Source organism: Gavia stellata, chromosome 3, assembly GCF_030936135.1.
Source record: "Gavia stellata isolate bGavSte3 chromosome 3, bGavSte3.hap2, whole genome shotgun sequence".
Classification (NCBI taxonomy): Eukaryota; Metazoa; Chordata; class Aves; order Gaviiformes; family Gaviidae; genus Gavia; species Gavia stellata.
The window spans coordinates 48,376,435-48,401,308 of NC_082596.1; the positions used below are offsets into that span (position 1 = coordinate 48,376,435).

General features: G+C 41.4%; 1 protein-coding gene across 2 annotated transcripts in view; it reads left to right on the plus strand.

Moving 5' to 3' along the window:
• GAREM1 (GRB2 associated regulator of MAPK1 subtype 1) overlaps positions 1-24,874 on the plus strand; it is a 100,118-nt gene that overhangs the window by 55,331 nt on the left and 19,913 nt on the right. For both annotated transcript variants that reach the window (XM_059815357.1, XM_059815358.1), the window contains exon 3: positions 24,379-24,509. In XM_059815357.1, the coding sequence (XP_059671340.1) occupies positions 24,379-24,509 (131 nt within the window). The remainder of the gene's footprint in view (positions 1-24,378; positions 24,510-24,874) is intronic.

Below are 24,874 nucleotides of genomic sequence, written 5' to 3' on the forward strand. Positions count from 1 at the left end.
GGGAGTGGAAGGAGGGTTTTCCCATGACTGGCATTTTGTAATCTCTCTCTGAAAGTGTCTTTTTCAGTCTTTATGCCTGTTCTTTTTAGGTCATTAATATTTCTATCAATTTTGATGTCAGAGGAGCATCTTTTTATCTTTTTTTTTTTTCTTCTCATAGCAGGGAGGGGACTGTTCAGGTACCATCAAGGGAATTCCTCTCAACTCCTGATTTTATTTTTTTTTTTTACTTCAATAATTGTTTCACTTGTTATTTTGTCTGACACTGCAGTTTCTGGAGTCACATAATTACTAATGCAAGTTTCTTTCATTCTTAGTAAAGAAAAGCTAGAAAATACTATACAAGTGTATCCTAAAAGCTGCAAAATCAGAGGAAAAAGTGGAACAAAGCAGTTTGTGGTGTGGATATTTTTCATGTTAAATATATCATGAATTTATTTTGGGGTAGACAAGGCTTGGCTTACATTTCCAGTATTTGTTAACCCTTTGTAGATACAATCGTGAAATTATACATACTTCATGTTGAGGGAAATGGCAACAACATACTATATAAAGGGAAGTAGGTGATGTCAAAGAAAGAAGATTACTGACTTCACAATGGTCTTGCTGGCAAGTTTATTTAGCTGTGAAGAGCTCTCTGCTAATTTTAGTGTATCTGGAATTAGTAATCAACAGCAAAAAGTCACCGGGATAGTTGGGGGCTGTAGCACATGGTATATGAGGAAAGCTGGAGGAAGTTAGACTTGTTCAGCCTGGGGAAGAGGAACAGCCAGGGAGCAGCCTTCCACCAGCCAGAGAGGGTTTGCAGAGAAGAGAAGTCGGACTCTTCTCAGAGGTGCACAATGAAAGGGCAGCATGCGCAATGTCCAATAGGGAAAATTCCACTTGGATGTAAGGAAAACCTTTGTCACCACGACTGTAGTTAAAGCCTGGAAGGAATTGCCTAGAGGTGCCTGGAGTCTCCATCCTTGGACACCTTCAAACCTTGATGGAATGGGGTGCTGGGATCCACCTTTCAGGTTAGTCTAGCTTTGAGCAGGAGATTAGACTTCATGACCTCCAGAGGTCCCTTCCAAATTAAATTGTATGATTCGTTAAGGACATTACAGATTTGTCCTGTACGGGTAGAAATCCCTTCTCTTTATTTCCTGCTTATTATTAAAAGCTGAATCTGTAGTACTGAAACCTTAGCTTACAAGGGACAATTTTATTTTGACATTTATCTCATTTTTATGAGATGCTGTTAAGAGTTGGGCAGCAAGATGAGGAAAGGCATGAACCTGTCTTTATCACCTGCAGTACACTCGTGAAATTTCTTTTCTCTTCCTTGGAAAGGAAGCTCTATGGGGTACTACAAGGTGTAGTGGTAAGGGTTATAGTCATCTAGTTGCTCATGTTTCTCTGGTTCCCTTCCTTCTGAATTATAGTGTGAAATTTGGAGCTGATGTTCAGATTCACTTTTTTCTCCCTTGCTGCTAGGAGCTGGGGATGTGTGTGGGAGGTTTTTTCTCCCCCTCCCTTTTCTTTCTTGTATCCCTCCAAAATAGTTCTTTCTAAACTTTACAAATACTGCCAGGAGAAAATTTGGCATATGCATAGAATTTAACTGTTCACTTATTCCTTATCGAGGAGAATATGCCTTCAAAAATACTAAGAATATTCTCATTTTGCAGTTTGTTGTAAGGTTTATTTTGTGTCTAATTTGTGACTAATTGGCTACAGCATATGGTAACAGTATTTTGAAATAAGATGCCTCAATTTCTTTCATTTTTGTTGATTTAGAGGAATTTTTCTGCTTAGCTGTTGGTGTTTTCTGGACACTTCTATTAATGTTTGAGCCTAGTAAGGGCAAGTCTTGAGTTCATAGCTGAGGTTCGCTTAACAGATGGCCTTCCTTGGCTAACTTGCTGGTTCTCCTCCCCCTCTCTTCCATTCTCTTGAGAGAGAAGGTCTCAGTGCTCATGGCTGTTAACTTGTGAAAACTGGATCCTACTGGTTTAAGCCCTTAGCCATCCAAGTTGGGAATACTCATGCTCATCTGAGCAGTTGTCCTGATGCACACAGTTTTCTTCCTTCTTCAACCTCCTTGTTTTCTTCCTTCCAGGAAATTTTCCACACCCCTCCAAGTTGCCTCTTAGGCTAGTCAAACATCCACGCAGTTTTTCAAGAGGTGACCAGGTAGGAGCAGGAACCAAGCTCTGCATTTTAGGACTTTTTTAAGATAAACAGCCTTTATGTCTGTTTTTCATATCATGTCCCCAGAATTGTCTGTGCACTCAAACTTTCTTGCTGTCAGATATAATGACCCTGATATACTTGAGCTACACTGTTTCCTTTTCCGTATATGAGGTTCCAGATTTCCCTTAAACCAGGGCATAAGTTAGTTCCTTGGAAGCTCCTCTTTGCGATCTGGAGGATTGGGGCTTCAGGCAGGGATGGAAGGAGAGGGCTTAGTGGCTCTCTGGGACAGATGCCTTCTGAATCCGCACCTCTCTTTTCCCCCAGTTCCTTGGGGAACAATAGATATACTGTCACTGTGCTAACTAGGGTAGAGTTTCCTTTTTGTGGCTAAAGGACTATGATTTCTAAGCTTCACAATTTTATAATTTTATGTGAATTTAGTTCCTTGCTCTATATAACCATTAATATCACCAATCTTTTTTTTTCTTTCCCTTTTCCATCTTCCATGATTTCTTTGTTGTAGTGCTGGTAATGACACTTGCCAAAAATTGCATATGAAAGATAAAATAAAATCCCTCTTAGTGCAGAATTTCCCACAAGAGTGAATCCTGAAGTCCTGACCCATGTCTCATAGCTCAGCATAGGTATCCTTAAAAGGCAGGTTAGTCATACATTCTCCTCAGGGGCAAGCACATGAAGTGCCGATACTGTGCTCGGGCACATTGGGGTTCAGAAGCCTAAAGCTGACAAGTACCGCTTTAAGATGACAACCTTCTTAAATGAAGCCTTAGCATTCTGGTGGAATTTGCAGGATGTGCTTGCTTTAGCATGCTTGAACAACTCTTTGCTGCGTCACACCTGCTTCTCACACCAACGTCCAGCTTTGCAGCAAATGGCAAAAATCTGACATCCTAAACTTTCTTATTGGGCAACAAATTCCATCCTGTTTAATGAAGTATGAACTCTCCTACTGATCATGGCTTTCTTTGCTTGAAATTAAGGGTGTTTTTCTGTTTATTGTACAATACTTGAAAGCAGTGTCGTTTTAGTGAGCCAACAATCTAACTACTTTATCCTTTACCAGCCTGAAGTGCTCTGAACTATTTAATATTAACTGAATCATTTTACGAAAAGTAGTATCTCAAAACAAACTCAAATATATCTTTACCCAGAAAAGCCATGGAAACCCATTTATTTTTCTGTTCTTCAGCTGGAAACAAATGTTCTGTTCTCATACCATGTGAAACTGGAATAGATTCAGGTCAGGCAATGCATATTCATTCCTTGAGACTCCTTGACAGTTTTAACTACAGTCACTTCCCTCTCCAGCCCACTCCTTTCACTTCTAACTATGAGAATGGGAATTCCTTCGTCTTTTGGGATTTGTGCTTGCATTTCTCTGAGCCTTGATGGATAAAAATCTGTTAAAGCTTTATCTAAGTGGAACACATTTAGTATATGAATTGTATTCTTGGGTGTTGCGATATAAAAACATCAGCATTCACCAAAAATGGCTTTCGGTGGGAAATTTTTTTTTTTCTGGGTTATTGTGGGCACTTTTATACGTCTTTCTGTATTACTAAATTTGTTATGGGAAATATTAATCTGGGTGAGTCATGGTAGATCAGCGAGCCTTCCTTGGCTATGATCTAAAATGTCACAGATAAAGCCTAAAACCTTTTCCTTAAACAAATGCAGCTATCCACTAGTCTGCAGTGGATGCTAATGAATCATGTGCAAGCAGACACTTAATGCCTTCCTCTCTGACCTTCACCAAACATCTGATTGGAAATCTGTTCAGTATGTTAGCAACTGTCTCTTTTCCTGGAAAGCCAAGAAATGCCCATAGGAGGTGTTTGTATAAACTACCAGGCCTGGAAAATATTACGTAAAAGTTTTTACCAGCCCTTAAGTCAGGATGTGGCATTACACCCAAAGGAGACTAAAATCAGTTATTTGCTTTATTCATTTCAAAATTGTCCTTCTCTCGCCTGTATGCGATTTGAGGGTTCAAGTGGCAGCGTAAGAGTTGAGAAGGCTGTATTGTACTGAACAAAACAAGGGCTGTTCTCCAAAACCCTGTTCCCTGCTGCACAGGGTCCATCTATACTGAAGGAAAAAGGATAAGTAACAACAGATTAGTTGTGCAGGGAACTACAAAACACATTGCCTATATGGAAGATGGAGGTCTCTTTTCAACATTGAATTTATCTGCTGCTGAAAAGGTCTTCCCTCCCCCCCAGTGTTGTGTGAACCAACACCTTTTTTTTTTTCCCCCCTTTATAATATCTGTTACAGAGGTTTAATGTGCTGTAGGTGGTTGGGTATTTTTCTCATTAAAATTTATGTTTTGAGTAGTTACCAGGTCAGCAAACTGGCTAGATAAAAAGGATTATTTAGCAGAGTCTGAGCCAGCCATTTACGAATAAATCTCTTGGGATCTCTAATCACTAGTGAATCTAGCCATCAATTTGATTTGAAGGAAGATTAAGGATTACGAATATTTTATAAATCTATTTTTAAATTCAGTGCTGTTGTATGAAAGTGAAGGATTCAGTGCTACTTTTTTACCCTTTCTTATCTCCTGCAGCAATCTGGAATGATTTAGTTGGATAGACTGAAAAACATTAAGTGTTTCTACTCTCTCTATACCAAGTGCATGAAAAAGCTGTCAGTGGTGTGGCCAGTAATGCATTGATACAGAAGTACAGAAATTTTGGTATCACAAAATGGGGCCCTGGAAAGAAAGGGTTTGCCTGGTAAACTTTTAATTCATACAAATCGTGGATGGATATTTTCAACTTTCATGGCTCTTTGTCTTAAAACAAGCCTGAGTACTTGTGCCCTGATTCCCACTGAGGAGAGAGTGACCTCCACGGGATACTGCAAGTCCTTGACACATCACTCCTGGCTTGCTCTTGTATCTGGTAGGGAAACATCCCTTGCTGTGGTTTGCCATCATCCTCCTAGACACAGGGATTTCAAATGACAATAGAAGTTACCAAGGTGAGTCTATGTAAGAAGAATTAAGTGTTTGGATACAGGGTGATGGACCTGCCTTCTCCTACTGTATGTGTGTTTTGCCTTTTCCAACACTCCGGGTAGTCTGTTTCTGGCAGTGAGTAACTTGGCAGCAACTCTGTGAAACTCTGTCACAGAAAAGCCCTGTGGGAGCACAAGCAGCATCCTTTAATTCCCCAGCGCATTACACCTTTTCCTCCATTCCCCTCTTTGTCATCTGCATCGGTTGCTCAAATCATTTTGCTCTGCCAGGTAAATTTAATTCAGTCACAAGGCAAAGCTGGGGGAGGGAGGAAGGAAGGATGACTCCCATTTCTCTGAAACCTTCATAATTTGGTGCTTTTTAAATATTAGAAATAAAATCCTGAAATGATAGGTAAATGTTAATGAAACTTAGCTGGGCTAAAGGTGTTGAGATTTGCCTACAAATGCCATCTGGATTATCTGTCAGCACAATGTTTGTTCTTTGTATTATTCTTTCAACCTGCTGTAAACAATTTCAATGGCTTCTGGATTTCCCCTTGATATACAAATAAATCTTCAGTGCTGAATCCTCCCTTTGATTCTCTGTATCAGTTCTGATGCCAAACGAAAACAAAACTCCCTTCTGTGTAATAGCTTAACTGCATCTCTGCGCCTGTGGAACTAGTGCTGACAGGGAAGGAAACGCAGCCCCAACCCTCTTTCTGCCACCAGCCTTCAGGAGAGTTTGTTGTCGAGTCAGAAGAGTGCAGAAAGTCAAGGCGGAGACCTGATCCTTGAAACCTGTCTCCAATGCATCAGCTCTGGCACTCCAGGCAAGGAGAAAAAGCAGGGCAGAGGAGGAATTGCAGCTTGCCCCTTCCACTGCTTTGTATAAAGCCTTTGAACCCTTGCCCTAAGGGGAGCCAGGGTGTCCCTGCAAGGCAGGGGGCTTCTAACAATGCGCCCCTTGTGCTGGCTAACTTCTCCACGCTGCAGCATCTCGGATTATCCTGTAAATTGCCTGGTGAGAAGGAACCCCCTTCTGGTGTAAGAATGATTTCCTACTCTTGGTGATGGATGAAGCTGAAATAAAGCTGTTTAATTTTTAGAAAAATGTTGTCCCTGAAAGGATTGAGCTATTATTTTAATTGCTGCGATGAGCAAACACTACTTGGAAATCATTAAAAGAACATATACACAGCTCCAGATCCTGCTGTCTGACGTGTATTGATGAAACTTTTCTTGAACCAGAGGGATGCAGGTTAATTTTTTTCTGCTAAATTGACGGTAGCGTAGGCAAGACATTTTGTTGTTGCTTTGTATTGCATTTCCGTCACCAGGAAATTTGTAGTCAAATACAGGCTATTAGTATAAGTGTGGGTGAATATTGTGAGCGAACATTTGTAATGATCTTTTCATAGTGGTTTGAAATTAGACTTGGCAGAATTAATTTTCAGCTATACCATTTTTCTTTGGGAATGCTGACCTGTTGGAACTATTGCAGTATCATGTTGAGTTCAATCTGAAGTTTGTTTTATTTTATTGAAAGGCTTCTTCTTGGATCCACACTGGAAATAGAAAAGAAAATTGTACCATACAATAACTGGCAATTTAAAGCTTTAGCATGTAACATATAAGATGCATATGCTCATGCATTACCTTCCCTGCTGGATTTGAAGCAGTGGCTTGAACTTTGCTTCCCACCTTCACAGTTCCCTGACCATAAGGGTATATGATCAGCTGATCTGCCCCAAGGATTCAGAGAATCACTAAGGTTGGAAAAACTTACAGGTCTTTTCCAACCTTAGTGATTCTGTGACCTGTAAGATCATAAGTCCAACCATCAACCCAACACCATCATGCCCACTAAACCATGTCCTGCAATGCCACGTCCACACGTTCCTTGAGCACCTCCAGTGAGGGTGACTCCACCACCTCCCTGGGCAGCCTGTTCCAATGCTTCACCACTCTCTCAGTAAAGAAATTTTTCCTAATATCCAGCCTAAACCTCCCCTGGCGCAACTTGAGGCCATTTCCTCTTGTCCTGTCACTAGTCACTTGGGAGAAGAGACCAACACCCACCTCTCTGCAACCCCCTTTCAGGTAGTTGTAGAGAGCGATAAGGTCTCCCCTCAGCCTCCTCTTCTCCAGGCTGAACAACCCCAGCTCCCTCAGCCACTCCTCATAAGACTTGTGCTCCCGACCCCTCACCAGCTTCGTCGCCCTTCTCTGGACACGCTCCAGCACCTCAATGTCCTTCTTGTAGTGAGGGGCCCAAAACTGAATACAGTATTCGAGGTGCGGCCTCACCAGCGCCGAGTACAGGGGCACGATCACCTCCCTACTCCTGCTGGCCACACTATTTCTGATACAGGCCAGGATGCCGTTGGCCTTCTTGGCCACCTGGGCACACTGCTGGCTCATATTCAGCCGGCTGTCAATCAACACCCCCAGGTCCTTTTCTGCCGGGCAGCTTTCCAGCCACTCATCCCCAAGCCTGTAGCGTTGCCTGGGGTTGTTGTGACTCAAGTGCAGGACCCGGCACTTGGCCTTATTGAACCTCATACAATTGGCCTTGGCCCATCGATCCAGCCTGTCCAGATCCCTCTGCAGAGCCTTCCTACCCCTAAGCAGATCAACACACCTGCCCAACTTGGTGTTGTCTGCATTATTTGGAGCAGTTCACTTTTTTAGTGTATATATGGTTCTGACTGTGGCAGAAGGATTGATTCTGTAGCTGGGATGTGGGAGACTGGATTCAGATTGCTAGCTCAAATGAAACAGAAGAGGGGTAGCATAAACTCAGGTTGGTCACCAAGGCATAGGGTTGTCCAGCCCTAGTTGGGGGCACTTCAGTGAGCATGCATGCATCCCTTCTGTGGGCATCAAAGCACTGAGAAAGTATCTCAGAATATTTCTGTTGCAGAAGAGAAAGAAACAAGTCTAAAACTTAAGATCTGTACAAGGGGCAGAAAAGTTTAACCAAGTTTCTGAATACAGAACTATTCTGTATGCTCAGTGAAATAAAGTTTTCATTGAAAGTTTAAGATCCTTTGGAAAGACACTGCTGAAAAAATAGGCAAGCAAATTGCCCGCATAAGGTAAAATACAGATGGGATACGCAGGCTTCAGAAAAGCACTTTTCCTTCAGAAAAGCACTTTTTATTGGTGTAACAACTTGTAAAAATAGCACCTACAGCAAGCATTTTTTGGGTTAAATTCCTAGTCGTGTGGTTCTCCTTAGTATAGATGTTGTTCAGCTGATAGGAGCTGGAGCACTGTGCATTGCCCAGATCCTCACGATGGGCAGGTTTCTAAAGCTCACCGTGCTTCACATTGCTCAGTGACAGCAGGTGGCAGGTGATGAAGATGGCAGATGAGCTGATCCAGCAGATGCATTGTTGTCATTTCTTTGTCTTTATGTTGCACACATGCAGTCCTTCTACATGGTTTTCTCAAGGACACAGCCAAAACTACTGACATACCACTACAATGTCAGAGGAATTGTTTAATGAGGGCTGAGACCCTAACTAATTGTGGACCTGAAGGGAGAAAATTTAGGATTTTTTGGGGGGGGGAAAAAGTTCTTATTATTCTTGCATTGCTATATTGCCTTCACCTGTAAAGACAGAGTTGTGCTATTCTAACATTTTTACTATTTAAAGGTTGAACTCTGCTAGAAGGCTAAGTCAGATGACCCAACACTTGCTCTTTTTCCCTGGTGTCTTTCCATCAATGCTGCTTGAGTTTGGCCATGGAGGTGGAATCAGATTTCATAAGGGAAACAAAAATCTCATTTTCAGATGGATGTTGGATATCAAAAGCAGAAACATGTTAGAAAGCTTGATCTGATGAGCTATACATATGGTTTAATTTCTCAGGAGAAAATGTAATTAAATAGTCTGGCATTCCTGGATTAGCCCATAGTGCTTCGTGCTATAATCTTGCATGGAGATCTGAAGTGTGTGGTTTTGATATTTCTGGTATATGTAAGCTGTTAATATTGTAGCTTTTCTGTTGTGAAGGATTGGTATCTGGCTCAATTTATTTACTAATTAACCTTCCCTTTTTTGCTGATGGTTAGAGTGGTGTGCTCCTCTATTGTTACTCTGGGAAGAATGCTTTTTAACTTGCATTTCTCTCAATATTAACACGAACTCTAAAGCTTTTTTTAATGGTAGAGGAAAAAAATCATTTTGAGTAGCATAGATTTCTTTACTGTACATTTCATACATTTACTACGAAATTTGGGTCATACTGATTCCTTGCTATACTACTTCCTAGATTAGAATCACAGAAGATATTTTTAACATATTTGTTTGCTTGCTTTTCCTTTTCTTCAGAGGGAAATAATTCTGAGCGAGGGAGAGGGGGAGCAGGGAGGAATTGGCACACATGATGTTTGCCAGGGAAGAAGCGAGTAACTAAAACAAAGGGCCACGCTAAGCTTTCAGCTCTGCACGAAGACGTGCGCAGGCTTCACAGATCAGCTGTCTGACATGGCCTTAGACTTTCCCTTAGAAACCCTGGAAGTGAGGCACGTCGGGTCAGCCCACACAGCACCATGGACTTGTAAGATCACAGCGTGTGCTGGCTTGCCCACTTAACGATAGCGGGGAAGGAGCAGCAGCCCAGCACACAATAGCAACCCAGGTCCGTGTGCCGGGAGTCCCTGGAAGACATCCTGCGCCGCTGAGGATGAAACCCGGCACTGCCATATCTGCCTTACTGCTGTCAGGCATGGCGTTTCAAGGAAGCAGATGTGTGTGATAGCCTATGTGACACTTGTATGCCTTCATTCTGCTTAGATACACCGCTTGTTTTCTCTACTGTGGAAAATGAAAAATAGCCACCTTTTTATTATATTGCAGACGTTTGTCACTTCGTGGTGTTTGGCTATCATAAGGCTCATTTAATGTGAATCAGATGGAAAGTGTACAGAGTGGTTTTCTGACTCCTGTCCAAAGAAAACCCTGGGTCAGCTGGTATGCAGCTTTCTGAGAGTTGGCTCAGCTGAGTCTTCCTGGAGCTGGCAGCTGAGCTGCCTAGTCAGCCGTGAGCAGCCTGTAGCAGGCAGGAGTGCCATGCTAGGATATGGTGAAGAGTAACCTGTAGGTAAGATGTTTCGTAACTTCTATAGGTATTTTGGCTCCCAGCCACTTGGGCAACTCAGACTGAAGAGTGGCTGGGGAAGACTGTATGTTGTGCTCAAAGTAACAAGCAGAGTGATTGCAGGGAAGAAAGGTGAATTGCCCACTTTTGACATCCCTCAGTCAGGGAGCCCCTAGCAGATAAAGTGACACAGATTGTAAACCAGATTGGGTCTGGCTTGTCTTAGCTGGTCACAGTCTTTCCAGTGATTTAACTAAACATGTTTTATACTAATTTACTTAAGCAGGCACTGAAACTGTGTGTAGATAAGCCTTTTAGCTGTGGTGCCATGTGTCCAGTCAGAGTAAGCCATGCCTGTGGCTGCTTTCTATGAACCCAGCACGTACTGTTGGCCAAGTTTACTGGTAGTAAAGACTGTCACTTTCAGTGGCAGGGTTTTGGCGGGATAGAGACTCGGTCCCCTTAAGGCAACTCGGCATGGTAGAAGGCGGTGGCAGACTGAAGGGGTGAGAGAAGTGTTGGGGTGCTTCCTTGGAGCAGGTGACCCTTCTCCAAGTGATCTTCTGCAGGATGGTAATGACTGTGCCCCTGTACGTGTGTGGGAGGTCACGTATGATGTTGGGTTTTGCTCTTGCTGGGTATGCAGTAGTGCAGTTGAAAAAGGAAGGGAAGGACTTTTTAAGGAAATTACTGCTTCAAGGAGCGCAATTCATGTCATTTCAAAGGTGGGGCTTCTTAGCTGTGTCTTTGCCTTTCTGCTCCCTATGTTCAGAAATCTCAACTGAAATAGTTGTTTTCCTGAAAGGAACGTTAAGCTGTTGGGAAAACTTTTTCAATACTTTGTGATAACTAGCAAAGACCGACCTTTTGAAGGTTTTTGGGTCTGAGTTGCTTTTGGCTTGCGATGTCCCAGTTTTTCCAGTCTCTTTTTCTAAATATCTACAGAAACCAATTCTAAGTGTCTGAAAACCTAATACCTTTTTCTTCAATCCATGGCATCTTCACAACCTTAAATCTGTGTGCTAACACAAACTGCCCAATATTGATTTGGTATCATTATTCAAGCAATAACTGGTTTTTTGAACCAAAAATATTAATAGTATTTCTCTTCATCCCAGAGGTAGATTTAAGATCACCTTGTTTTAAAACTAAAGTTCTTTCGCAGAAATTTAAAGCACAGAATTTCTCTGGAGCATTTGCTGCTGCTAATGTTAGCTCGTGTACTTAGAAATCATTATGTAATAACATATCTCATGATAATCTAGCAGCTGGGGAAGTTCATGTGCATTCAAAGACAAATAGGCGGCCAGCCACTCTGATAATTACCACTTCACAGCCCCTTCTGTGAAAGGCTACAAAATGGAATTGGTGCAAAAAATGGCTTTCAACCGGAGATGGTCCAAACCATTATTAGCGAGAAGGTTTCACTAGAAACGCATATAGGATAAAATATTCAATAGCATTTCAGAAGGCTTCAGCAAGGCATAGTACAACTCTGTAAATCATGAATTATCATTTACATGGAGAAAATAAAATCCCTTAAGTGGTCTTCTAAAACCACTTTTGAAATTAAACGACCCCATGTGTAGTCTGTAGCATTTATTTTCTGTCGAGCTGTTTCAGGCTAGGCTGCCCCCACTAGCTGGTTTTGTTTGGCTCTCAGCAAGCTGGCAGACATCTTACAAGAGGGAAAAACTGGCTGGACATTCTGTTTCTTTATACCTTTTGGATTCAGCTATGATCATTTGAACTGCCAGAGAGGGGTTTAGATGGTACCCACCTTAATTAAGGTAATGAAACAAAATCTGTGTGACTGAATGAGTTCAAGAGAACTAGGCAGATGCGTATCTTGCTTAGATCTGAATTTTAGATTTATTGTCTTTGTTGCCTTTTAGAGTAGCAATGAAAATTAGATGAAGTGGCAGTGCTGAAGCAGTGTGTTCTTACCCACCATCTCTATTCACCCACCTTTTCTGCTCATCTCCTCTTTTCCTTTTTTTTTTTTTCCATTTTTTTGGTGACACTTTAGCACATGTTGTGAACATATGCCAAAATGCTCATTCTTAAAAGCTGCCTTCATTCATCTTGAGCTGTTATCGAGAGCTTTGTCTGCTTCGTAGATAAATTGCACAACGCTGAATCAATGGCCTCTTGTACTGGAAACCAGACAAATGATTCTGACAAAAACTCTTACTGCATTCATACAGAGTGAGTGAAAGAGATGGCTTACCTCATGCAGAATACGGGTATCAAAACACCTTCTGCTTCTCAACTGAGGCGATGATATAAACGTGGGTGCTGATCCTAAACCAAAAAAATTAGAAATGTTTGCTTGCTGCAAGTTACTTTGTATGCTTGATCGATATTCCAGTGCTACGGATGACAGAATTTTTGGAGTACAAGCTACTACATGTATTTCATTAAGGTGATTTTCAGATTGTGTATTATTTTGTCTTTACACTTGTTTTAATTCTCTTTAATATAGTTTTAGCTGTAGCATAAATGTACTTAACACTGATACTCTTCTTGACAGGAGACTTTAGCTGAATAAACCAAATCTATTGTGTAATCAAGGATTTTCTTTGGAAATTGGCTTCATTCAGTTTTAAATGTTGTCTAATTTGTTCCACAAGTAAAGTGAACTTATTTGTCAGAACTTGCTCATGATTGCTGGTGGTGAGAGCTATAATAAATTGAATTCTTTCCTAACTGAAATACTTTGTAAATACGCAAGCTAAGCTGCAGTCTGCGATGGGCATTGACAATACAAAGTGATAGTACCTTTCCTAAGAAACTTGTCTTTTTAATAACACAGAAGGACACCAACCCCTCCTTTCCATTGCTGGTACCCAAGTGTTGGGAATTATTTGAGCAACAAGTTCTCCAGTAATTTGAGTGCAATACTTTAGTAGATTTAAGTTGGAGAGAGAGAGGGGAGGAGGAGGAGGAAAAAAATACAGAGACTCTGCTGGGAGATTGTAAACCACAAGTATATTCAGCAAGTAAATGAGATAGAGCTTTGAAACAATAAGCAGCTCTATAATGCACAGACGGTCTTTCAGGCTACCAAGTCCAAGCTCTGAAGTCTCTCTACGCATTGATAAAAATGTCTAACTCTGAATGAAATACGTTTATTCTGCCTCATGTAAAGCCCTGTAAGCTACTAAGAACTGACTGAGCTGCTGACTCAGTCATTGTTCCTGGTTTTTACAACTCCTCCCATTCAGTTAATTAAAAAACCTGTTCCTGAAGAGGAAACAAAAGCACTTTTTATACAGAATTGATCTATGTACATTTTCAAGATTTCTGCTCCGTGAATGCACTTTTTCTTTAGCTTTGTTTATTGCATTGCAAGTGCCTGCCAGAGGCAGTACTGTTGACATGACTGTCCTTCTCGGGTGGAATATTTTACTACACACCGTCCTACACTCATGCCGTGGCCCACTGAGCACGGGATGGGGTCAGAACCTGAAAGGCACAAAAGGCTGCTCAGCGAGCAAGAAAGCAATGAATGACGCTAAAGTCAGGTCATAGAAATGGAGATGCTCATGTGGGAGTAGCAGGAGGACAAAGATCTGCCAGCAAAAGAGCAGAAAGCATAAAGGGTGGTGGGTTTGCGTTTGAAGAAAGTTTCTTTGCACTGTGGCAGAAACACTAAGAGCTTGAGTTTTGGTGAGTGTTGACTTCAAAGCTTTTGCAAAATAAATAAATAAAAGCTGTTACTCAGTAAGGCGAAGTTAACGATTAAGCTCAGCCAGTTGCTGCTGTTATGTTAGGAAAAGCTTCGACTTGCCAAGAAATAGTAGAATGTGTATGAAGTTGTTTGGAAAAGCCACTTTCATTCTGTCAAGTTTATTTTTTAAGGCATGGCTACCAAACCCAAAAAGTTGTGTCTGGTGTAAATCCACAAGTCACTTGTGGTTAGAGTCTCTGCAATCCATGTTATGACCAAAAATGTGCTTCTGGACCTCTTAACTTCCTCCCTGTAATCGCAACTCTCTCCGTTTTTTTAACCAACAAAGTGAAGTAATTCAATTCAGAGATGGCCTGACACAGAGCTTGGGACCTGGTAGTTTCTAAATTGCAAAAGTTTGCTTTCTTCAGTGCAATGAAATTTTTGTCCCCTAAAATGATTAACCCTCTTTCCAAACTCAATTGTTCCTCTGAGAATGAAGCCTCTTTCATCTGTCAGTGTAAGATTTCTCTGTTGCCACTGGTGGATGGGATTTCTTTTTTGAATGCTGTCTGGTTTTTATCTTAACCTCAAATAAATATCATCATTTACTTGTGTCCACTGGTAATGAGAAGATAAATTAAACTGCTCCCTGTAAGTACAGTCTGTGTTTAAAATACTTTAACTTTACATCACTGCCAAATTCCTCTTTAACTTTTTGAACAAATTTAGACACTGAAAGTAGAAGAATTCTGTTCAACTACAGCTGCACTGATCCCAGGTCCTGAAATAGTGATGCCCTTAGAAAATACTCCAGTTTCTTTCATTCGCACTTCAGTTGCACAAAAAACTAAAGTTCACTCTTTAGTAACCAAAACGGGGAGAATGAAAGGGAAGAAAGGTTTCTTTCTGTGTGGATTTCCCGTGAGGAGGAGTCCTCTGAAGCGGGGAAGGATGGAGTTGGGTTTCTGTACTCATTCGGTACCTGGAGTCACGCAGATTAAGAACTACAACTGCACTGTTGCTGGTGAGGGCATCAGCCCAAACAGAACAAACCTGTGTTACTGTGTTTTCCTCACAGTAGTGATCAAAAATTTTGTTTTAATAAAAAATGGGATTTTGTTCCTTCTGCATTAAAGAGGAAATGTGATGTTCTCACACATTCATAATTTGTACTGAAATCACTGTTAATGAGTTGGGGAAATCTAAGGTGTAAAAGTAGAAATTTTTGATGCAGCTGTGATATAAAATCCCAGCATGCTTGGCTAACCTTTAACAGGTATTCTAATGTGGTCTGTTTGAACCTTCTCGAAAGTAGTAATATTAATTTCAAATGTTAACTAGGAGTTTATTCTGTTATTCTCATCTTAACTTTCTTCTGTGCTCTAATTAAATGTTAATCTACTGTAGACACCCCTGTTCTTTTGATGAATGTCTTGAGATGAGCATATACTGATGATTTGGGAGGAGATCACCTAGTTAAGAATGGGTCCAAAGGCAGATTAAGCGTGTGCTGCCTCTTAATTTTAAATGTAGGTAATGTCTTTCTCTAAAATGGCAAAATCTGCTTAGGCAGAACAATGTAAGATGCTGTTAAGGGACTTGTCTGCTATCCAGTGCAAGGTTTGATCTTCAACTTGCATTGACATATCTAAACTAGGTCTCCACTCCTTAGGACAGATTTTTAGCCCTGAATCAGTGTTAATGTATAAATGAAAGCAACATATGTGCTTAGTAAGACAAGTGATTCAAAGTGCAGTAAGAACTGTAACCATGTACATTTTCACCTTTGGTTCCATGTCATTTTCTTTTCCAGCTGTTCATATAGAGGACAGCAGGTTTTGGTAGAGGTTTCTGTTAAGTAAGGGATAAATTGGCTTTACCTTCTCATCAGATCTTCCTCTCTGGTGGCAGGCAATTCCAGCAGACGTTCTCATAAGGATTCTGGATGCCCCTGTAGCAGACCAGAGCCGTAAGCTTTTAGTGACTTTTACCATTTTCGTAACTGAGGTCTAAGTGTGCCTCCACTCTGGTACCAAGGGAACAGTGCTAGTAGTCACATAAGAAAAGCATTTGTCATTGGGCAGCTGCTGTTAAGCATAGTCATACTCATCTCAGCACTGTTTCATGCAAGCCCTGGGTTGATTTAGTTGGGCTTTCTGTAACTTTTCTCTTTCTCTTGATGCCTTTTTGTACTGCGATCTGGATAAGCTCTGTTATTCACCAGGAGAGCATGCCATCTTCATGTGCATGTCTTTATACTCTTACTGTTCAACAGGAAACTAGCAACAGCTTTTGTTAGTAGTAATTAAGAAAGTCATGTGGTGCAGTAGTCATCAGAGTCCTCTGCATGGTCACTTGAGCATGTGAACTAACATGCAACCTCTGGAATATTCTTGGTGTCTGTTGGCAGCACATGGGGAAAGAATAAATGATGTGAATTACAAGTTACATCGATGATATCCCAGTGAGTAAGTTAACCCTAGTTAACTTACAGTCCAGACACTCAAACATGTGACCCTGTAAAATGGAACATTTCATTGTGGTAATCTTATATTTGTGATGATAATAACTTATGAAACAAAGGTTAGAGGTTAGGCTTGTTTTCCCTGTCTGCCTTTTAACATCATCTGTAACCTAAAATTCCCTCTCATGCAATATCTGTGAGTTAAATCTGCTTTAAGCTATCGTCAGTCACCATTTGAACTGATTTTTCTTTGTTATGCTGCCAACAGAATCAACATTTTTTTTGTTATGCTACTTAAGAGTTATAAAAGTAAGATAAGAGAAAAGAGAATGCTAGGCTGTACCATCCCCTTCGCTTTGCCAGCACAGGATTAGAGGGTTTGATTAGCAAGCATTACGTTGCTGTGTGGGAAACGTGGTTGGATTCCTTTATTTGATCTCTCCAACGGTGTGTATGCATACGCATAGGTGATGTGTCAGTGTGCTCATGCTTTGCTTCAACATGTCCCACCAGGCTGTGATGCCTGACTCATTCTCTCTTGGTTGAATGGGTATTTGTACCACAGACATAACACAGAGAGGAATAAAGGCATTTAATGCTTCAAAATCTTCATAATACTTCCGAGAAGTAAAACTATTCATTCTGAAGGGCTCCTTCCCCATGAAATGTTGCACAATCTCTACTGACTGAATATGCCATTGTGCCTTGCCCTCTGCTTTGCAGTGCCATAAGTTTAGTTCCAGTACACTCGATGAATTCTAATTGTATTATGTTTACTTAGATATGTCTCTAGTTCATGTTTCATCTGTTTTTCAATACATTCCCAAAATTTCCAGAAGATTGGGTACAGATGGGGACACGGGAGGTCCTCTTCTTCCCCCCTCTCCCTCCCCTCAAGGAAAAAGTACTGACAGGCAGCTCTTAAAAAACAGAAGCAGTATTTCAAAGTCTGTGTAATAACTATTTCATGGTGATTATAATGTAAGAATCAATTCTAGTTTTTGTAGTTTGTGGACCGCTCATTATTCTTTGGAAGCTGTGTACCTAAGACTCTTGTTCGGTATTTTCCTGCTGTATTCTCCACCCTGTCATAGTTTTCTGTATGCTTTCAGCAGGCTACAATATGAAAATAAACGAATAAATTCTTATGAATAACTCAGGAAAAATTTCCCTCTCTGCCGCCCATGCCTTTTTTTTTTCTTTTTTTTTTTTTTTAATGTAGCTCACAGAAGTTATCAGCATAGCAGGTAAGGGTGAACCTGTACCTTTGAGTTGTCTTGCTCTTTCTTTGACTGAGGGGATGAACTTACCATAGCATTGCATCCATGTTAGTTTGCTGCCAGGTCCCAACCTGAGGTGAAGTCAATCGCTCCTTCAGCGGGGAGCCCAGAGTTGACGGCGCAGGTGATTAGCTTTCCTATCCTTTCTGTGGGCAGTAGGGCTGTGGGCCTGTCTGCGCTTGGTCATTTGCAGAGTACTGTCTGCTCCCGTTGTTGAAAACAGCGTTCTGTATTCTGTTTATCCTTGCGGTTTCTCTCTGTGATGAATCTTTTCCCCCCTGCACTGTCCCCTCTACAGTGGGGACCTGGCAGCTCTGCCGCTCCAGAGGACCTGAGCACGCAGGCACTCTTCTGTCCTCTGCAGAGCTGTGAACAAATGCTAAGTTTCAACACGCTGGAAGATGACAAAAGCGAAGCAAGGCATTTATTTCCCACTCCTTGTTACTTCTGCATGTCTGCCAAACCTTTTCACATTTACTTAGCAATAGGTCCCCAAAAGAGCTGCAATATTAACTTTACACCTTGGTTCCGGTTAGTCACGTAATAGCTGTATCAGAGACTGTGATGGTTCGTTTTTGTTCTCCCTTTTTTCAGGTCTAGATACCTACAGCTACTGCCATGACAACACTTCTTGCAACAACAAAACGCCACATGTAGGTTCTATGCAGAGACATTTTGGCAAATGTCAAATTAAACAAAAAACTGATCTAAAAAAAAATGACATGTAGGCTGGAGTGGCAGAAGTGTTAGGATTATGTCTTAATCTATCATTTTACAGTCTGGTTTGCTATGCTCACTCTTGACTGGCTGCCTTGTTTAAGGATTAGGTAGGGACAAAATAGCTCTACCATATGATCTAGTTGATGGGGTGACAAATAAGGACATAAATTGAGACATCCTTCCGTCATGCCCCACTGAGACAAATTTAATTCTTCATCAGGCGTTGTGGGCAGTTGTGTACACTGTCAGCTGAAGACTATACAGGTCCATCTAAGAACCAGGCATGCTGAAGTGTACTTTCCAATGCATGTAACTGCATTCTCCCTGATATCTAGCAAGCCACCTCTTTGTGCCCTTCTTTATTATGTCTTATATATGCTTTAGGCTTATGCTCCTCAACTGCATTCAGTTTTATCAAAGATCATCTTCTTGGGGAGGAAAACAAAGTTATTTCCTATCAGCTTGATGCACAGGAATGCTGAAAAATGTAGACAAAGGTAGTCTTTTTCCAAAATGGTGGTATTCTGGCAGGTAGAGAGCCTTTTCTTTTTGAGTCAGCTCTGCTGTTCTTTGAAATACTGAAATGCAAGCAGCAGTCCACAAATAATATGAAACATAAACCTCTGCAGTACTTTTGCTACCCTGCTGTGCCATCTGCGCATTCTTGAGAAGCGCTGGGCTTTGCATGCAGTCTCACATAGAGAGATGTGAGACTTACTAAATAATCAAAGCTGCTGAAAGACAATACAACTCCTGCCTCCTTGGAGAAACATTTAACAGCTAACGCAACTGAGCAGATGTTTCAGTGACCTTCCATGTTTCCTACTGATGACATGCAGCTACCTTTCTTTTTTTTTCTTTTTTCTTTTTTTTTTTTTTTTTACAGCATTCCTTTTTTCGGATTTTCTTTTTGGTATATGAGCATATACATGCTCTCATCTTCTTATATCCATGAAAACTTGACTGTTCAGTCTGTGAACCCTTGCTAAGGACTCCCTTCATCAAGACACAGTATAGACACAGTAAAAAATGAGTGGTTTTGTCTTGGAAACATTCTGAACTCTTGGAAATGGCTGGACTATTTGGAAGTGAGGGGTAAGTTGCTGCAAAAACCAGGGGATCTTCTATTACAGAAATAACCTGTATGAGGTGGGTTGGAGTTATGAACTTATGTAAGCCTGCAAGAGCTGAAGCAGCGGAAACGGCAGAAGCAACCCAAAGACTGGGACGGAAAGGGCTGGTTAATGCCCCTGCTCACAGATGTTGCAGGGCCAGCTTCTGGCAAGAAGGAAGATGGACTTTCCCTGCCTTTTTATCTTTCCAGACTCATTTCCAGCAGTAGTGGATTTACTGTCTTTGCTGTAAGTACCTTCACAGGGAAATAAGAATTCATAATCTGCAGAGATAATATATACTAGAATGAAACTGTTCCAATACTGTGCATGCCAGAGGCCAGACTGAAAGATAAAGAGATGTAAAGCTTGCAGTAGTCATTCATTACTCCCTTGCATTTGGCTGCAAAGGAGTAACCACACCTGCTCGGTGGACCGTGTAGGTATTATAAGTCTTTGCTCTTTCTGAACCTGTGCTGATTTACTAGAGAAACATTTCATTACTCTTTTTGTGCTAGTAAGAGAGAGATGGGGATATACTTCTGTAAAAGTATAGATTTAGCTTTAGATTTTCTTTCATTTTTTAGTTAAATTCCTAACAGTTAAATTGTGTTGTGATTTGTTTAAGCTTGCTGCAAGTTCTATAAAGTCTCCCAAAGAAATCTTGCCTCTTGCGAAGTGTAATATGATTCCATTTTAACTTGCAGTCAAGCCAGACTTATGTCCGTTTAACTTGTATTTCAGCCATGCTGTCTTTTTTATGGCAGCTTGAGTAGAGACCAGGGAGAAACATAATAAGAAATTGTCTCCTTCCTCCCTATTAGTTAGTTACTTGACATCTGGCTCAAATGTGTGTTGCAGGCCCCGCTTCAGCCCTTCTTTCTCTCCTTCCAATAAAAAACTCTGCCTTTTTCAATGAGGAAATAAATTTCAAAAAACTATCTATAGAAAATCTTGAGTTACAAACCATCTTTTCCAAAGAAGAGGCATTTTAACATCCAGCCCCGACAGCTTCCATGCACAGCATACTTCTTGATTTCGTAACAGGGCGAGATTAATGCTGCTCTTCTGTTATATGCTTTGGGATCTGTGTGTACTCCTCTGTTGTCAACCTCCTTGTGAACTGCTGCTTATTAGCAGTGGAGGCACAGACGGCTTTGTGTTTGCACAGCTCAGCTGAAGGAAGGGGAGCATGGCACAGACAGCGACGGAGATGGTTCTGAGCATCTCTTTGTACCAAAGCAAAGCTCCAGCTGATTTTTCTTTTTTTCAGAAACATGTGTAAGTCTACAATAGACAGCAGACCCTGCTCCCAGTTGTACAGAGTCTAAAGCATTTGTTCTGCGCTGAGGAATTTGGGATTTTTTTGTGGAAATTTGGATTGTGATGGGTAACTGGCCCTTTCTTGCCACCGGACTATCTATTGTTAAATACCTGATAGTCACAATAATATTATTATGCTTCCAAACAGAGTAACTAGAGAAACTAGAATTAAAGACCACTATCTCATTCAAAGCGCTTCATGAATATTGTTCATATAATGTATTCAATATGTTGTTTTCCTTCCTTGTTCATGTGAATTCATGCCTTGTTACTGTGCCCAACTCATCTCCCACTCTGAAGTGAGAGTTCTCAATTTCTTTCTGAACTAGCAAGATTTCATCACTGCAATATCTCACAGCTTCAAAAAACTATGTAGCTTCCATGCAGTATGATATTAAACTCTGTTCTGTACGTAAGGGGCGAGTGTTAAATCAGAAGTAACCCCACTGGATTTTGGATTTCTATCTGTTTGAGGTGACTCAAACTTGCTGTGGTTTTGGGTTTTTTTCTTCAGGGAGCTTAAAGTATGAAACACCACTATAAATTGTAATCACAGCTTGCCTTGAATAGTAACCACAGCTGGGAATTCTGCAAATCAGACCCTTGGACCCCACATTGGGCAATCAATTAGGGTTGCATCCAGGTGGCTGTGTCAGTAGTCGAAGAGGACAGCAATGCTCCCTGAGGAGCAATTGAGAAGTAAGCAGCAGAGAGCAACAGCCTCAGGTCAGCCCATGGAGAACCAACACTGTGCGATGTCTTCTGTAAAATTTAAGAACATCTTGCTCTTAGTGACTCTCTGTGAAATATGGTCATTGGCTCTGCGCTTGAGAGTAGTAGATTTTGTGTGCTATCCGGTGCTCCCTGGTGCAACTCATAGTCCCTGCTGCTGCATGATGTCCTGGCACGTCCTGACTCCACGTAGGAGGAGGTCTGACTTCAATCAGTTCCCCCGCACACCTGAATTTCCTTTGCAGAAAAGTGGGGTGCCTGCAGGGGGAAGGACCTGCAGAGCTAGGGAATGCATCTTCCTTTTGGTTAGGATGTGACTGACAGGGAAATCCAGGACTTAAATGTTCTATATGGTGGACTGGCGATTAAAAAGCACATTTCTCCTCTCTTCATCTCTCCCTGTCTGCGCCTCGGGCTTCAGTCACAGCACGCTTTCCAGCTTCAGCTAACTCAGCACCTTCCTGGTTATTGTCCCGATTCCCTGAGCCCAGAGGTGCCAGCTGCCTGGCCCCTCTATTGCTTTGCACCAAAAGGGATTCAGACCACACAGGTTGAGGAATTCAGCTTCAGGACACTGGCACATTTCTATTTCTATTGAATGCGTGAAGTGTTTTTCCAAATGCTTGTCCACTGTCAGGTTTCCTATAGCTGCCCGTAGTGTCTGCCAGATTTAAATTCTAAAATTTCTACTTTTAATCCTGAAGGCAGTGTAGAGCCTGTGGAAGAAGAGGTTGCCAGAATTTTTCAAGATAGAGGGTATGTCTACAATGAAAGTTTTAGATACCTTCAGTAAGCAATTAAACAAATTTACAGGGAAGAAAACCTCTGGAGCTACTAAGCCCAAAGATAACTCTTCCCTGCTCTGGGCATCCTTGAGCCATGAGTTCTTCCTAGAGGTGTGAAGGAGACTCTGAGGGGTATTGCTAGTTGTGCTTAAAGTCCTCCTTACACAGCTGTCGTTGACTCCTGTCTAAGGCAGAATCCTGCACGAGGCAGACCTTTGGTCTGACCTGGAGAAACCATTCCTGTAGTCAACTGCATTGCTGTAATATACTACAGGAATGGCTTCAGCAGGTCAGACCAAAGGTCCTGCTGCTTCTACCCCAGTGTTGGTCTTTGAAGCACTTAAATTGTCTTGGCTGAACTTCAAATAATAGTGTGTCCTGAAGCAGACACAGATTTAGGAAAGCTCCAAGGCAACTGATTTTTGAAGTGTGGTGAAGTTTATTAAACAGTTGCAAAATGCAGTCTCGTGGTGGGAAGTACCAGCATCTTTAGTTACCCTGCTGATAATACTTCAAAGTTACTGTGGTCACTTTAGAAAGACAAAACATATGGAAGGCAATAAAAGGAAGTCTTCTGTCTTGTAAGTTGATATTTAGGCTTACAACCACGGTACTCGAGCATACTGATTAAAAGAGTGTGCCTCTGGCAGCGGGCTGCTGGGGTTGGGTGGAGGAGCTGAGCCTCGTGGTCTCGCACCTCTCTTGGTGCGCGCGTGTGTGTACACGTGTGTGCACACACCTGGCAGGGTGGTGGAGCAGGTCTTTCTCATGGGGCGTCAGGACTTGCTGAGCTTGCATTTGTTCCCTCCTCTGCTGCTAGGTGGTCTGAAACAGTTTAGTGTGGGTGAATTCTCCAAACATGTCACAGAAGTCTCAAGTCTGGTGGGGTGTATAGGGGCAGCAGGGTGTTGTGCACAAAAATGCTGAAGGAGTGAGAAAATATTTCTGTAGGTGGCTGACATCCTGATGTATTGGATGTATTTTAATGAAGTTGAGCACTGTTTGGAAACAATAATGCAGTGGCTGCATGCATTGCTAATTTTAAAATATGATTTACAGGAGATGCACTAACCATTGATTTTACTCAGCCTTTTTCTTGTTTTCTGGAATTGTTTCCTACATCGAGGCTTGCTGTGCTATTCTTTTGCTAAGACCAGCCTTTAACTTAGTAGTAGTTAATGTTTCTAAATTTGGGAAGATAGGTCCACTAATTTTAAGTTATATAAGCAGCAAATGGTTCTGTCTAAGCTTTCATTATCATTGTATATATAAAAGAAAGCTTTTAAACTTTGTGTTCGTAGTGCACAGAGATGATTCATGTGCCTGGCTTAGAAAATAGCCAAGGTTTTCATGCTGGGGGGAGGTAAAGTCAGCAAGAAACACTTCTTTCTAATGCTCTTCTGAAAGCGACCACCTTCAAAAGGGTTTTAAATGTGTATGGTTTAATTTCTTATGTTAGCTAAAGTTCTCAAAGGGCTTAGTTTATGATTAAGGAAAGTTAGGTGCTGTTCCACTCTTAGGGAAGCCTAGGGGGAAAAGGGTTTTAGCCTAACATTTTTTAATAGCTGTTTGATGATGCTAAAAACAAACCCAAAACCTATCTTTATTGTTTTAGAGTTTTCTAGTAATGGGTGTGTTTTATTTCTGTAAAGCTTTTAATACTAAGTGCCAAAAAATGCTATCCCTACAGATACCATTACACCAAATTAAGTACACAAACACAAATGCCCCCATAGTTATTTACTATTTCTAGAGAGCACGTGATAAAAGGATCTTTTTTAATTTAACTTTGGCTCCCACACGTTCTTGTCGTTCTGACCTGGTGAAACTGGGTGTCTTTCACGGCAGGTTCAGGGACTCTCTGCAATCTTTCGTCTTCTTGTTTGGCTGCTAATAACCGGAAAAACTGACCGAGCAAAATGGTGAAGAAGTTGAGCCAGCAGTTGCCACAGTGACAGTTATCCAATATAAATATCTTACAACTCTTCTGTTTATCATCTGTTTTCAGGGCAGTTTAAGCTGCTGGAACAAGACCGAGATATTAAGGAGCCAGTGCAGTATTTTAACAGTGTGGAGGAGGTGGCTAAAGCATTTCCTGAACGAGTTTACGTCATGGAGGAAATAACATTCAACGTTAAGGTAGTCCCTGAATAAATATTTATCCCTGTCTAAATGATTAACTGTTACAACCTTTATATACCAAGTGAGCAATGGCGCTGTGTGGGAAGTGTGATTTTTGAGACAAACGAGCCTTTAGTGTTCTGCATTCAGTGATGGTGCTCTTCGGGATCATTTTTGCAGTCTTAAATCAACATGTCCTCTAAGGGCTCTCCTGTCCTATGGTACTTTGGGGAGCAGTCCTGATGATCCATCCAATAATTCGTCTAATTAGGATGCTTCTGCCAGATTTTAAACAAACGTTGTTTGTTGCCCCCTTTCCCCTCCCCCTCCAGCAGTCTGAATTTTATTCTCTGCTAAGCAGCAGCTGCTCAACTCCCTGTCCA